The sequence below is a fragment of the Rhincodon typus genome, chromosome 9 (assembly GCF_021869965.1).
Source record: "Rhincodon typus isolate 14 chromosome 9, sRhiTyp1.1, whole genome shotgun sequence".
NCBI lineage: Eukaryota > Metazoa > Chordata > Chondrichthyes > Orectolobiformes > Rhincodontidae > Rhincodon > Rhincodon typus.
Genome location: NC_063340.1, coordinates 15,356,841 through 15,373,242, shown reverse-complemented (window position 1 = coordinate 15,373,242; position 16,402 = coordinate 15,356,841). Strand labels below are relative to the sequence as shown.

The 16,402-nt window shown below is 46.5% G+C and overlaps 1 protein-coding gene across 7 annotated transcripts in view; it reads right to left on the bottom strand.

Moving 5' to 3' along the window:
* The window catches only part of LOC109912528 (nesprin-1-like), a 194,567-nt gene that overhangs the window by 33,373 nt on the left and 144,792 nt on the right, over nucleotides 1–16,402 (bottom strand). For all 7 annotated transcript variants that reach the window (XM_048600820.1, XM_048600819.1, XM_048600821.1 and 4 more), the window contains 7 exons: nucleotides 15,493–15,655; nucleotides 14,308–14,495; nucleotides 13,144–13,294; nucleotides 10,690–10,872; nucleotides 9,329–9,466; nucleotides 6,817–7,008; nucleotides 331–664 (listed from right to left, as the gene is read on the bottom strand). In XM_048600820.1, coding sequence (XP_048456777.1) covers nucleotides 331–664; nucleotides 6,817–7,008; nucleotides 9,329–9,466; nucleotides 10,690–10,872; nucleotides 13,144–13,294; nucleotides 14,308–14,495; nucleotides 15,493–15,655 — 1,349 coding nt within the window. The remainder of the gene's footprint in view (nucleotides 1–330; nucleotides 665–6,816; nucleotides 7,009–9,328; nucleotides 9,467–10,689; nucleotides 10,873–13,143; nucleotides 13,295–14,307; nucleotides 14,496–15,492; nucleotides 15,656–16,402) is intronic.

The following is a 16,402-nucleotide window of genomic DNA, read 5'->3' as shown; positions in this document are numbered from 1 at the left end:
CACACACAGAATCACGCACACACAGAATCACGCACACACAGAATCACACACAGGCAGACACACACACAAAGCCAGGCACGCACGCACATACATAATCACAGGCAGGCAGGCAGGCAGGCAGGCACACACAGACACATGCACACACAACACACACGTGCAGAGACACGCACACAAACGCACATACATAATCACAGACAGGGAGGGAGACAGACAGACAGACACACACACACACACACACACACACACAGGCACGCATGCACATACATAATCACAGACAGGCAGACAGACAGACACACACAAACACTGACACACACACAGACAGACACCCACCTGTGATTTCAGCCGCTCCTTTGAGGTAGAAATCGCTGTCTTCGTCCGCAGTGCCATCCTCCGCACCCTCCAGTGCACGTGACACTGCGCTCTCCAAGTTCCGACTCAGGTCGTAATCATGGTCCCACTCCAGGGGGATGGAGTCGACGCTGGCTGGGGTATCCCGCCCTGATCGAGTGTCCTTGGGCTGTGGGAGACCGGTGCCCCGGCTCAGGGCCAGCAGTGGGGTTCCCACACTGTCTGCAGCTCTATCCAGCCACTGCATGCTGGAGAATTCACTGTTGTCATCTATTTCTGCTTCCCGGTCAGACACCTCATGCTCATCGTCAGTCAGCTAAAGGGAGAGAGGAAATCATTGCCATCACTGCAACTCGATTAACCCAGACTGAATAAAACACAGTCACCAGACAGTGATGAAATATGCCCTTTACACAGAACACTGAAATTTCCAGTGCAAAACCAGGCCATTCGGCCCAACTGGCTCCTACTCTAAACAAGCTTCCTCCATCCTGACTTCATTGCTTCCGTCAGTTCCTTTCTCCCTCATGCAGCTGTCTAGCTTCTTCATATCTGTGCTTTGTAAATCAACTGTAGAGTGTTATATCTTTAAAAGCTGCTGAATATGAGCAAAAACAGCCATCTCACATGAGGCTGGCACCTGGGTCTGTAAGATTCTAGAAAAGAGGTCCTCTCTTACCATCCTTTGTATAAAGTAATGTTCAATGAAGTCTGTTGCTGCTCGCTGACGGGGGATGTAGAGCTCACATTGCTCCACGGTGGCAATGCTGTTAGACCCACGTTATCAGAGGCAAGAGCTCAGAGGAGCCAAAGTGAAGTTCAGCGACAGCACAGTGTCAGGCTAAGCCCCATGATCTGACCTCAGCAGTGGAGGAAATACCTGTGAGGTTCGGTGGTAGTAGGGATGTTTCACTTTATATCGAACTGTAGAGAGGTGAGGCCTATGCAAAGGCTGACAGAATGCAGAAGGCCTACAGTGCAGAATGCCACAGGCACAGGTAACGAGAAACAAGAAAGTCAACCGGTCACTAAAACCCTACAGGAAATCAAAGGTATTTACAACAATGGGGAAGAATCAAGCGCTCAGACTGTTAAACAAGAAGCTGGGCGAGGACCTCATGTCATGGAACCGCATCACCAGGAACTCAATGCAGCTCGTTTCTAAGGGTGACAAATGCAGAGCGTGACATAAACAGATCAGTACAGAGAATTAAACACAGACCACAACAGTGAGCGCCCGGACCCACAGCAGGAGACACAGAAAGGCTGGATGAACTCTTACTGCTGGATGTATTAAGCCCACTGCAAGATTTCAACTCCCTTACTCAAAAACCAAGCTTTACAGCAAGAATACTAATTTTAAAATGGATACAGAGGTAGCTGTTTCGGCATGCTTGACTTCATTGCTCGGTCCTTTGAGTACAGGAGTTAGGAAGTCACGTTGAGGTTGTACAGGACATTGATGAGGCCTCTTCTGGAGCACTGTGTGCAGTTCTGGTCGCCCGGTTATAGGAAGGATATTTTCAAACTGGAAAGGGTTCAGAAGAGATTGACCAGGGTGTTGTTGGTATGGAAGGTTTGAGTTATAAAGAAAGGCTGGATAGGCTGGGACTTTTTTCACTGGAACGTAGGAGGTTGAGAAGTGGCCTTTTGGAGGTTTATAAAATCATAAGGGGTATAGTTTAGGTGAATGGCTGGTGCCTTTTCCCTAGAGTGGGGGATTTCAATACTGAGGGGGCATATTTCTAAAGTGAGAGGAGAAAGATTTAAAAAAGACATGAGGGCAAATTTTTTACACAGAGGGTGGTTCGCGCGGAAGTGATGAATGCAGGTACAGTTACAACATTTAAAAGACATTTAGGTAAGTATGTGAATACGAAAGGTTTGGAGGGATATGGGCCAGGGGCAGCCAGGTGGGACTAGTTTAGTTTGGAATTATGGTCAGCATGGACTGGTCGGGCTGAAGGGTCTGTTTCCATGCTGTATGACTCTACGACTATGAGGTACATCCTTTCTTTCATCAGCTTGCTATGGTCAGGGGTTCTCAGCTCATCTTTGATTCAGCGCTGGGGGACGTGAGCTAATGGTGAAGATACCAAAGTTCACCCAGTGAGCCTTGATACACTTTTCACTATAGAAACTCCACCATCATGGAAACAATATAGATCTTTCATCTCCCTCAGAACAGAGACTGCAGGTGGATTAAAAACTGAAGGTAATCAGCCTCAAGAAGGCATTCTAGATGTTACTTTGTGTTAGCACAGAAACGCGTCTACCAATGCATTCACCTTCCAAGGAAAGGATAAGAGATCATACACCTCTTACCCATCCTGCTTGAAAGCTGAGGACGCCATTAGAGATTAGTCCGTCAAGCAATGGACTTTTGGAGCAGGGGACAAACTGGAATTAAAGGAAGTTGTTTTCTTGCTTAAATGTTAATGGTAACACAGGGCGAGGTTAAAGAAGTTATTTTTTTACATAGTGTGTGATTCGTGTGTGGAATGAACTTCCTGAGGAAATGGTAGATGTGGGTAGAGTTACAATGTTTAAAAGACATTTAGATAAGTACACGAATAAGAAATGTTTGGAGGGATATGGGCCAAATGCAGGCAGGTGGGATTAGTTTAATTTGGAAATACGGTTGGCTTAAACTGGTTGGACCGAAGGGTCTGTTTGACTGTATGACTCTATGGCTCTAATTTGGCGAGAGTTGCAGATTAAAGGGTATTGATCCTTTACTCTAGGGATAGCTAGCGAGCACGTGCTAAAGGAGTTCTCCTAGTGATCCCATAGAGCTGGAGCCTGGTTTTGTAGGGCTGCAGAAAAGATGTCCTGTTTTATCATCCTCTGCATATAGTTATATTCAATAAGGCCTGCTCCTGTTCACTCAAGAATATAGACAGGAGATCATGTCAGTTGTGAATCAAGTGCCAGAAGACAGTGCTTTGCACAGAGATTGGTGAGAATGTGGAATTTACTATTACAGGGAGTGGATGAAGCAAACAGTATAGATGCAGCAAGTTTAAGTTAGACAAGCACATGAGGGAAAAGGGTTGTAGTGACAGATGAGATGAGGTGGAGATGGGAAGAGACTCGAGTGAGACACAGACACCAACATAGACGAACTGGGCTGGATGGCTTGTTTCTGTGGCATCTATCCTATATGAACTGGACAGCTCTCTTCATCAATTTTGATGGACCTGCTGGATGATTTCAACACGACAATTCTTTCTATTGAATTTGTATTGCTATAGATGAAGGGAACGGAGATCTTATTGTATTCATTCCATTTGTGTGTGGTACTCATGAGATAACTATTTGTATGCAATAGGGACTACAAGGAAAAGTAAATCAACAGGAAGGATTGGTACAAACTGACAAACTGTAAGCGTTTTGTTTTTTTTTAATTTTGGAACAAGATTCTCTCTGTACTGCAATTTATATTTCTAACACGTTCCTCCTTCAACTGCTGTCTCTCTGCTGTGTGCATCACCCAAGGCAACTGCTCCAAACAGAACTTTCATAAAGTCTGAGAGGGAGGCCAAGTGACTTGTGTGCATGAGAAAGAAATTGTCATTAAGAAGAGACAACACAAGTCGAACGAAGCGAAAAGTTGTAAAGGAAGATGTTCAAAAATGAGAACAATGTCAACAGAATGAGTGTGTGTGTGTGTGTGTGTGTGTGTGTGTGTGTGTGTGTGTGTGTGAGTGTGAGTGTGAGAGAGAGAGAGAGAAAGAGAGAGAAAGAGAGAGAGAGACAGAGAGAAAGAAAGAAAGAAAGAAAGAAAGAAAGAGAGAGAGACAGACACATGGAAAAGCTGCTGGCTTTTTGGCAGTCCCTTCGGCGCACACACTGTGTTTGAGGGAAGGAAAAGAATGCTCACATTTCAAGTCTAATCCAGTACAATATCTCTGCACTACAATTACCTGCTAGGACACAGCAGGGAATGTTCCTAAGTTTTCAGAAATTCTTGTCCACCTAAGTAGATAGAAATGAAGCAGGACAGTCTGCAGACCTGGCGGACAATTGCATTCAGAGCCCTTCCTCCAAGCACAAATGCTTGTTCTGTGCCAATCTAAATCGCAGTATAAATACAGATGCAAGTGCTTTATGCAAAATTCATTTTGTCTAATTTGACACATTAAAAAATAAACTGTTTATATATAAACAGGCTAGAGAACTTAAAGTCAGTGACAGAGTTACAAGGCATCATTTTGATTGAGCTCACTCCCAGCTTTACCCCATCTGAACTTGCTGCATACCAACACGCAGTTTATACTCTATAAATAAACACAACATCTGCAAATGGCTCCCTCTGGTCACAGACGTGTTTAGGCTGTTGGATTTGTAATATGAAACTGAAGGATTTTCCTAGCCACCCATGTTAGAGATAGCAATGGATCCCATTGGCTCTAAACTAGCAGCGCACAGGTTTACAGTGTTATACATACACACACACACACACACACCTAAGTTCAGCCCTTACCAATGCTGGCATCATAACTGAAGCATATGACCAATAACCTGCAGTTGCTTGCATCAGATCATTAAACTATGAACCAAGTGGTAAATATCGATACTACTCGGGGAGAGATTGCAGTGGCTACTGTTCAATTACTTTGGGGGTCTACCAACATAAATTCCGCGTCTCACTATCATATGGGCACCATTACAGGGCTCACTCTGTCGGCCTCTCAATGGGGACAGTGTTATAAACTCTGTGGGGGAAACTCTAAACGAAATGAACAAATTTACTGAATAAGCCCCAAATGAAAAAATTATCAACAAGATTTCACTTTCTGTAACTTCAACATCAATCTGAACTCATCCAAATTAAACACGAATTCACAAGTAAACAGCACTTTCATCAAAAGATACATTTCACTTTGAACAGACGATACACCAACAATACCCTTACAGGGTGGTATAGTGGCTCAGTGGTTAGCACTGCTGCCTCACAGCTCCAGGGACCTGGGTTTGATTCTACACTCGCACGACTGTCTGTGTGGAGTTTGCACATTCTCCCCATGTCTGTGTGGGTTTCCTCCGGGTGCTCCAGTTTCCTCCCACAGTCCAAAGATGTGCAGGTTAGGTGGATTGGCCATGCTAAATTGCCCATAGTGTCCAGGGATGTACAGGCTAGGTGGGTTAGCCATTGGGAAATGCAACATTATAGGAATGGGGTGGAACGTTCTTCAGAGGGTTGGTGTGGAGTTGATAGGCTGAATGGCCTGCTTACACACTGTAGGAATTCTGTGTTTCTACGACAACCATTCCCTGCAGACATCACTTATCCACAGAGCTCCACAATGCAGTCCTATCCAACAACAGCTTTCACCTTTGAGTTTCAGGGGTATGATTATGGAAATGCATTCTGCTGATAATAAAGGCCCTTTCCCTAGGGTTACAGCAGTCCTGACAGTGTAGCTTTCAAGGGTTCCTTTCCAACCGACCAAGCAACAATACAAGATTTGGCCATGTCTAGGAAAATATCTGGATTTTTTGTGTTTCTGAGGTTTTCAAGCAGTTTTCTGAATTTTAAGGCTTTTTTTACTCAGCTTACCCAGTAACTCCAAGAGCTGCTGTCTCCTTTTTGTATCAAACAGGAAAACTGACCTCTTCCTCTGAGATATTAGTTACTTTAGCTCCTCACAAGAATTTCCTGCATTTCTCTTTCTATCTCAGTCTGCTTTTATTTTGTGTAGACATCTGTACCTTCAAACTCTAGCTATTCTGCCTGTATCTTTCCATTGTGTCTGCCAGCTTGATACCTTCTTCCTTAACTTCTTCCCTACCGGTACTGCTTCCAGGTCAAGGTCACTAAATCACATAGACCAATATCTGCTATAGTACAAGCAAATGCTATGATAATTGATCCCTTTATAAACAATGCAAACTCCTACAAGCCCTTTTCAAGCAACCTTAAAAACAATTACAGATGTTACATGAGTTACAAACTTTTCTCAGTTTCCAGGTAACGCAAGGAAAATGCAGTGACTGTATGAAATAGCTTAAAGTGTCGGGGAAACAGATTCACATCAGTATTCAGTGCTAAGCTCCTGAAAAGCAATAATCCTGATGGGCCGGCACGGTGACTCAGTGGTTAACATTGCTGCCTCACAGCGCCGGGGACACGGGTTCGATTCCAGCCTCGGGCTACTGTCTGTGTCTGTTGCACATTCTCCCCGTGTCTGTGTGGGCTTTCTCCAGGTTCTGGTTCCCTCCCACAGTCCAAAGGTGGATTGGCCATGCTAAATTGCCCCATAGTGTCCAGGGGAGTGCAGGCTGGGTGGATTAGCAATGGGAAATGCAGGGTTATAGAGATAGGGTAGAGGCGTGGGTCTGAGTGGGATGCTTTTCGGAGGAGCATTGGCCCAATGGCCTGCTTCCACACTCTAGGCATCGTGGGTGTCACATTCATGAGAATTGGCACACTATCATGAAAACCGTGCGTGAGGAATTGCTCACCGGAAGCTGCATTAGCTTCTTATAGTATCGGTCCACTCGTCCGAAGACCTCCTGGTAGTACCGGTGAAGTTCCTCCAGTTCTTCCTCGATGATTGCAGCGTCCACTGGCTCACTCTTCTTAATGAGCCACTCTCCGTGAACAAAGAGCTGGTCGATTCGGTTCATGTTGAGATCTATCTCCTGCTGGAAGGCCTGCAGATGGACAGAGAGACTGTCAGTGCCCAGAGGCAGAGGTAGCTACAGAGAAGGAAGAGAGGTGGCAAGGGCCAAAAACGCTGGTGACCTCGTTTGTCTCTCACTCCAATTTGAAATTCAGAGGTGACGCGTTTCTGTGGAATTCTTTACCGCGAAGGGCTGTCGAGGCCGGGTCATTGAGCATATCTGAGGCTGAGATAGACTTGTGACCAGTAAGGGGATCAAGGATTACGGAGAAAAGGCAGGAAAGTGGAGTTCACGATGATCAGATCAGCTACGATCTCATTGAATGGTGCAGCAGACTCAACGGGCTGAATGGCTTACTCCTACGTCAATGTCTTATGGTCATATTTCTTTAATTAGAGGTACGCAGTTCTGTTCCAACCAACTCTTTCTAACCACAAAAACACTCCACTGTTGTTGTGAGTTTGCCCCACATGCTGCTTCCCATAATAAAGAGAGCGAGCGCAGATCCCCTCAGCTCTAATGCCCAGATCTTCCACTCTATTTCCTCCTCCTCCTCCCAAAACATTTCCAAAATCTGCAGCTACCTCGCCTCTGCTGTGGGAGCCATCAGGCTGGGTGTGTTAAACGTTTGGGCTTTCCCGATAGGTGGTGCCATCTATTTGTGGCCTTTTAACAACAGGCGTCACTGACAAAGCTGGTACTTAATTACCCATTGCTAGCTTCTTGGAGAAAGTGGTCAGCAACTTCTTGAATGTTCTCAGACAACCGAGACACTTCTTGGGATGTGAGGGGAAGGTTCATAGTCAACTACCCTGGTGTGGGATCAGACTCATTAACTAGTCCAAATTGTTTCAGGTTTCAATGGATACTATGAGACGTGAGTATGGGGTCTTGGTTTCTGACTGCTGTCTGGGAACGAGGGCACCTCAAAACAGGAATTTCTCTCTCTCTCCCCGTCTGCAGCTGCTACAAGCTACAGATTCCTCCCAGCTGATGAATCTCCTATTCACCCCCACCGCCCCCAAAATTTCGAAAATGTGACTGCTGTCATGAATCAGACACAGCCCCACTCTCATTAGGCAAGTTGGGGGAAAATCACCATCAGGTGACTACTCCCCACAATGCAGGGGTGTGATCCCATCTGATCCCAATGTCAAGGTCCCAACCCAAGGGGCAAAATCCTGCTCCTGCCTCTCCACTCGGTTTCACACCCTAGGCTGGAGTCGCCATTTTTCTGAGTGCTTTAAGTGATTTATTTCACTGTCTTAATACTCACATCTGCATCACACAAGAGACAAAGCAATGTTTTCTTCATCCAGAAAACAGGCCCGAGTGACAATTAATATCGCCATCAAAATTACCACTAAACACCACTTATTGTTAACACCTCATTGTGAAAGTAAGTCCTCCTTCCCTGGAAATTAAGGCAACACTTCAGAGATTTGGAAGGATACCAAACTCAGCAACAGGACAACAAACAAAAGATAGACCGATTTTTGAAGAGAAATCTCTAGCCAGTGACTCCCACTTCTCAGAAGTGAATAAAGCTAACAAGAATTAAGCTACGGTCAATTTTGCCTACAACTATATATACACTCAACATTAAAAAGTGAGAATTAAACTGACATGAGGATTAAGACTTTTGAACGCGGCATTGAATTTGGATCTCTTTACTATGTTGTTGAGGTGACTCAAAGATGTTGGTAAAAGACAAGTGCAGCTTTCTAAAAATAAATCTCCAGATTTAATGTTTTAAAATTCATAAAAGTTTGACTGCCTCCCTTTCTTACAAAGCTAGCTGAGATACTTGCAATAGCAATGGCTTTGTACTGCAGACACAGGGCTGATCATCAAAACCAATTCTGTCCTATCTCAAAGATAGTAAGAACTGCCAATGCTTGTGGTCTTTACCAGTTTCAAAATCTCCCTACCCCCGGTCTCATCCCACGTCCAAGCCTCCCTATCATCCCCGCCTCCTTGCCCTGACACAACTTGTCCATCTTCTCTCCCACATATCCATTCCTCCCACCTCACTGACCAATCCCCACCACTCCCTACCTGTACTCACCTATCACCATCACATCTACCTTCCCCAGCCCGACACCCCGCCCCTCTATTTATTTCAGAAGACCCATTTCTGAAGAAGGGTCCAGACCAGAAACGTCAGCTTTCCTGCTCCTCTGATGCTGCCTGACCTGCTGTGTTCCTCCAGCTCCACACTGTTATCTCCGTCCTATCCCGGTCCCCCAACACAGAGTACGAAAATAAATCCTGGTCGAGAGCACTTTGAGCCGTTGACACATTACCCTTCAGATTGAATCTACCCCGGGTGGATCGTTCCTGTACCTACCTTTAGTTGTTTGATTTTGGCCTGAACGTCACATTCGGAGAAGTGCTCGATGTTGGTCAGCTGCAGGTCCATCTCCGTCAACCAGACCAAGAAACTCTCACGTGTGGTTTCAAACTCCTCTCGCTGACCAATAAAGTGCTGTACAAACAGGACAAATAAAACAAGAAGCTTCTAAATCCAGGCGTTTTTAACAAGGAAATCAAATTGAAGCAATTAAACTTGTCCACAGTGCTTTGGGTTATTCATAAAGGTGTTTTTTTTATTTCATTATTTGCTAAATAGGGTTTCACCTTCATGGAATAATGAGGAACTAAACTCTCTGCCTTTGATGGACATGGTATCAGTATCAGATACTCCCGGAGACTACATAGCACAATGCAGGATTAAGCTCCCTCTGATCTCCCCCAGAAACACAGCCTCAATCTAAAGGTCTACAGACCCTCCATCATGTATAGTACGGAGCCTTTTGCCTCCCAAATCCCTCCAACATCAGTCACTTTTACTAACAAAAGCAGAAAGTGTTGGAGAAACTCAAGAGGTCTAGCAGCCTCTGTGGACAGAGTAAAACAAGAGTAAACTTTTCAAATTGAAAATAACTTCTTCAGAACTTCTCGGGTCATAGCTTAACTCAAATAATCAACTCTGTCACTCTCTCTCCCTATGTGTGCTGTGAAACCTGCTGAGTCTTTGAGACACAGAATGTATCTCGAGAATCTGCAGTACTTGGTTTTTGTCAGTCCATCATGAGGTTGGTTGGAGAGGTACTGTCACTCAGTATGAACTAGAGACAATTCATGGTGCAGGGCCATATACCTGCAAATTAAGTTTAAATCTCCCAAACGCAATTCAAAGAGGACCCTTCCAGTCAGTAAATAATGGAGACGTGCATCCTTTCAGTTTAAGCTGTCAGTCCTTGCTGGCCTGTACCGGTTTCCAGTTAAGTAACACCTCAAATTTTAAACACCTCATCTGAGTGCTCAAATCCCTCCGCAGTGGTCTCACCCAGCTCCCAAGCCTCTAACAGATCCCTCTTCCTTCAATTCCAGCTTCTTGAACATCCCAGATTTCAATCTCTCCATCACTGCTGATTGCTCCTTCAGCTGCTAAGACACCAAAGCAGTGGAATTCACTCTCGAAACCTTTTAGATTCTCTTTAAATCCTACTTCATTTCCCACACTTTTGGAAATTTGGACATTCTGCCCTAGTCAGTGTTTTTTTCTCCTATCTGGTAGTTGCTCCTGTGAAGCAGCTTAGGACATTTCGCGATGTTAAAATAATACAATGGTACACTGTACAAGTATACAGAGAATCGTAGTCAGAAAGTCGTCTACACAGTCAGCCCTTGCTGATCAGGTCTTACTTTCAGTCTCCTGAGGATGGCTGTGACCCTCCGTTGCAGGTTGTCCCAACGTTGGTTCCCCTCGTGGACCATGTCTTTGAGCTTACTGCCAGAATCCGTGCGGTTTTCACGAGCCAACCTCCGATACTGCTTGTTGATCAGCTCTAACTGTGTCAGGCTCTCGTGGACCTGCCGTTGAAATGCCTGAGGGTGGGGGGGGGGGCAAAGCAAAAAGGTAACAGAACATTCTCGCTTGCCCGTTACATTGCGAGGAAATCTACAAGCACAATGTTACAAACAAAGATCCAAAAATGCAAACTGAAGCCAGAACGGCGTGGCTACAGGATCCCCTGTTGGAACCAAAATACATTTATAACCCCCTCCCCCCACACTGAGCGCAAGCCGTAGCCAGGCCTGTTACCCTGTGCTCGCTGACCGACATTAGCTCCCAGTCAAGCAAATGCACCGATTCTAAAATGCATATCCCCGTTTTCAAATCCAAATCCACCCCGGAATAGCCTCACGCCCTCCATGCCTCTGTAGATGTTTTTGATCAACCTGCTCAGATATATTATGACACACGTCTACAGCAAGTGAGACCTCAACAGCATCGCACACCCCCATCCCTTTCGCTGCAAACTCTCTCTAAACATTCCCAATGTTTAAGCTCTCCTGCTTCTGGTCTGTTGTGTACTCTTCATTTTAATGGTGGCCGTGCCTTCAGCTTTCTAAGGCTTAAGGCTCTGAAATTTCCTCCCCCTCAACTCAATTTCCTTCTTTAAGGCATGGCTGAAAACTTACCTCTTTGGACAAGCTATTGGTCACCTGACCCAATATGTCCTGATGTGACCCTTCTAGTGTGTTTTATAATACTCTGTGGGGTGTTTCATTGTGGTAAAGTTTGACTAGATGGCTGGTTTGTGATGACAACAGCACGGGTTCAACTTCTGCTCTGCCTGAGGTTACCGAGAAGGATTCTCCTTCTCAACCTCTTGGGGAGTGTTGCTGAACAGAGACCTTGGAGCGCAGGTTCATAGTTCACAGAAAGTGGAGTTGCAGTGAGACAGGATAGTGAAGAAGGTGTTTGGCACTTGTGCCTTTATTGGTCAGTGCATTGAGTAAAGGAGTTGTGAGGTCCTGTTGCAGCTGTGCAGGATATTGGTTAGGCCACTTTTGGAATACTACGTGCAGTTCTGGTCTCCCTGCTATAGGAAAGATGTTTTGAAACTCGAAAGGGTTCAGAAAAGATTTACAAGGATGTTGCCGGGGTTGGGAGGTTTGAGCTATAGGGAGGGGCTGGATAGGCTGGGATTATTTCCCCTGGAGTGCTGGAGGCTAAGGGCTGACCTTACAGAGGGTTATAAAATCGTGAGGGACATGGATAGGGTGAATAGCCAAGGTCTTTACCCAGGGCAGGGGAGTCCAAAACGAGAGGGCATAGGTTTAAGGTGAGAGGGGAAAGATTTAAAAGGGACCTAAGGGGTAGCTTTTTCATGCAGAGGGTGGTGTGCCTATGGAATGAGCTGCCAGAGGAAGTGGTAGAGGCTGGTACAATTACAACATTTAAAAAGCATCTGGATGGCTACATGAATAGGAAGGGTTTAGAGGGATATGGGCCAAATGCTGGCAAATGGGACCAGATTAATTTAGGATATCTGGTTGGCATGAACGAGTTGGACTGAAAGGTCTGTTTCTGTGCTGTACATCTCACTGTCTCTCCCCCCATCTGAGGGATGGCAACCCTCAGGTTAAACCAATCACTAACAACTGTCCCTCTCCAATGAGAGAGTGGTATTGTGGCGACTTTCTTTCTAAACATTGTTGTCATCTCATGTAGGATTGCATGTGAGGCAGGGATGGGTAGGTCTTGACATTTGCATGACAGTGGAAAACAGATTTTAGTGACTTTGAGGCTGGTTTGACATCCATGCTAATTTTTATTTATTATTAAAATTACCTGTGAGTTTGGGGTCTGGTGGGAGTTGACCCATATGCAGGCTTCAGGGCAAGTGAGGTTAGAGAATAATTTCACAAGGACAAGGTGAAGACATAAATCCATCACCATTTCAGATATTTTCAGAGATCTTACAACACAGCTCCGGAGTAAGTGGGACTGGAACCCTGGCCTCCTGCCTCAGAGGGAGGGACAACACCGCAGTGCCACAAGAGCCCTCCATCACTATTTCGAAGTTAGAACTCTTAACAAATCCAGTGCCAATGGTCCACATTTCTAATTCACATTACAATTACCGACTCTTGCCAGCAGGGTGCACTCCAGCACCACTGCACTCCCTGCTCCCTCCCATGGCAGCAGAGTGTAACTGCAGCGTGACATGTTTACACCAGCAATTCCTCTTTAAAATGAGGACCTTTGCAATTACTCGTGGAGAGATCCCCCATAAAAGTGCCGGCAGATTTAACATTTTAATCGCAACATTGTCGCAGCTGTCCAGCGTCAGCTCTTTCTTACAGCACCTCGAACTTCTTCAGCTCCTCCTTGGCAACCGTGTATAAAACCTCAGAGGAATTAGGCATTGCCGCCGTCTGCTCTGATGTTTGAAGCCAGTCTTCGAAGCGAGAATAATCATCCAGAAACTTCTGCCACAATCGCCAGGTCTCCTCAATCCTAAGAGGACAAACAGCGGGTGTGAGGGGGTGGGGGAAGTTTACGACGCAGTGAGCCAGAGTGGGAGGACCCTACATGCAGTAAGTAGTGACCTGTGGGGCCGAATGGCCCACTGTCGTGCAGCCAGTATGGATAGTTAGGTGTTTGTTTTCAACCGGCGCAGATTCAATGGGCCGAAGGGCCTTTTCCTGCGCTGTACCCCTCTGTGACTCGCTCAGTTCTATGAAATAGCTATTGGAGGACATTAAACGAGCTCAGATTCCCTGAAGCTGAACGTCTGGGCTGTTAGCAATGCACTACTATAGTCGGCTCAGAGGGCAAATTTTAAGAAGTGCCAGGTGAGGGTTTTCAGCAGCGGAGGGGGTTGAGGCAGGAACGGGAGAGGTAGAATTGTACAAAACAAATGCAGAGGGTGCTGGAGAAACTCACCAGGTCTGGCAGCCCCTCTCTGTGGAGAGAGAAACATGTTTAATGGTTTGAGTTCGGTATGACTCATCTTCGGAATTATACAATGGGGAGAATGTTAGAAAGCTCAGATCATTGCACATCACGCAGCTGGTACTGCCAGCCCCTGGAACCACTCATTTCTCCAAATGCTGCTTGCCCGGTGGTATGGCACCTCCGTAATTAGCACTGCTGCCTCACAGCGTCAGGGACTTGGGTTCAATTCCACCCTCGGGCGACTGTCTGTGTGGAGTTTGTACATTCTCCCTGTGTCTGCGTGGGTTTCCTCCGGGTGCTCCGGTTTCCTCCCACAGTCCAAAACGATGTGCAGGCTAGGTGGACTGGCCACGGGAAATTGTCCACAGTGTTCAGGGATGTGTAGATTAGGTGGGTTAACCATGGGAAATGCAGGGTTACTGGGATTGGGTGGGATACTCTTCAGAGGACTGGTGTGGACTGGATGGGCCAAATGGCCTGCTTCCACACTGCAGGGATTCTACATCTATTTGGACAATCTCTGTCACACTTTGCAACACCTCCCAGCAGCAGGGAACTGCAGCTCTTCTTACTTGAGCCTCCTCTCCATGGACATAGCGCAGATATTCCTCCACCTGCGGTCCAGGTTCCGGGTTGCCTGCTGGATGGAGTCACACTCCGTTTCTGTAGCACAGGCATCGCAATCGTGCAGCAGCACCTCACAGAGGTTGAGGACTGAAGCCACGCCTGTACTGTGCTTCTCAATGTCCCGCTGCAACTCCTGCAAATACAAAGATCAGAGAGATCAGAGGGGAGCACCATTCACCTGACACTAGGCAATCTCGCAGCTCTTCTGTTCTCGAGTGTTTTGACCATCCAACACTGCTTCTTCCTAACAGACTTGGGGGGGAACGAGGGCTCAGGGAGGGGCTGGACGTGCACACCAGTGAATGTGTGTGAGACAGAGAGTCCGTGCGTGGGGGAAAGAGAGAGAGAGAAAACACGTGAGGGCAAACACAGGAGAGAGAGTGACCATGACTGAGAGAATTAATGCACACAAGAGAGGAAACGCACACAAGAGTGAATGCATGAGAGGGAAACACAAGAGAGAGACAAACGTGAGTGAGTGAGAGAGTGAACACGAGAAGGAGAAAGAGAGTGAATGAGTGAATGAGAGAGAGCAAATGTGAGAGCATGAGATGAAAGAGTGAGAGTGGGCATCTGAGAATGGATGCGAGGGAGAAGGAGATTGCGTGTGAGAGAAAGAACTTGAGACAGAGAACATGAGAGAGAGAGAGAGAAAACTAGAGTGAATGCAAGAGAGAACACTTGAGACAGTGTTGAGGAGGGAAACACGAATGTGCAATGTGAATGCAATAGAGAAAAAGAAAATGAGACAGAGAAAGGGAAACAGAAAACAAAATTGGGAGGAGAGGGAGAAAGTGAAAGAGAAAGAGAAAGAAGAAAGAGGCTAGAGAAAGCATGTGTTGATGAGGGGAGAGAGAGCAAGAGAGCGACACAGTGAGAGAGAGCGAGAGTGACGGAGTGGGAGAGTGAGCAAGAGAGGAGATGAACGGCTGTAACACAAAGGGCTTTGAAGCCAATGAAGTCTATTCCCTGAAAGGCAGCAGCTCTGACAGGACAGCACTCCCTTAGTGTTACACGCTGTGCCGAGGTCTCTACATTGGGAAATGGGCTCACTGACCTTTGAACTTGGCGTTACCACAGAGCCACGGTGAGTTCCCATTCTCTGGTGGAAACAATGAAGGCTTGCTTACCTGTTGCTCTGCAAGCTTATGCTGTATCTCCTGGGAATCACAGGAATCATAGACGATGGGTTTTGACAGCTCAGTTTCAATCTGGGCAAGCCACGTTCGCAGGCTGCTCATGTTCTTGTCCAGTTGCTGGACAGCGACCAGCGTCTCCTTCAGCTTCTTCACTCTGAAACAAAAGGTCAGAAATGGTCAGGAGCACCCAAACTCCAAGGGTAGGGGCAGTGGCCTTGGATGGACTGCAATATTCACGAGGCACTGGATGGTTATTGGGACAGAAATAGTGTGTATGGCTGTGGGGAGTTCAGCACCAGGTAATGATGTTCTTTGAAGGGCTAGTACAGAGACAATGGGGTGAATGGCTCCTTCCGAGCCCAGAACATTCTGTGATTCTATGAAGTACAGTTTTGCTCTAATGACACTCGGATGTAGAGACCAGGTGAAATGATGAGCAGGACAGCATCAACTGATCCTGCACTGTCTTGTGTGGAAATGGGGGTGGACCGTGACTGGACTAGTTATTCAGCCGGGATGTTCTGGTGATACGAGGTCAATTTCCGCTACAGCAGCTGGCAGCATTTCACAAACTGCGGAATCGAACGCTCCACCTGGTTCACTAATGTCCTTCACAGAAGGAACCCTGTCACCATCCCTGGCCTGGCCTACATCTGACTGCAGATCCACAGCAATATGGTTCACTCTCAGCTGTCTTCAGAAGGCCACTCAGTTCAACGGGAGCTTGGTATGGGCAAGGAAAGTTGGACTTCCCGCATCCCAGGGAAAAAAAAATGTTTTTTAAAATGGTGCTGGGACCAAGCCGCCACACGGCACTGGGAACCACACCGCACTGTGGCACACCGCACTGGGAGCCACACCGCAATGTGGCACACCGCACTGGGAACCACACCGCAATGTG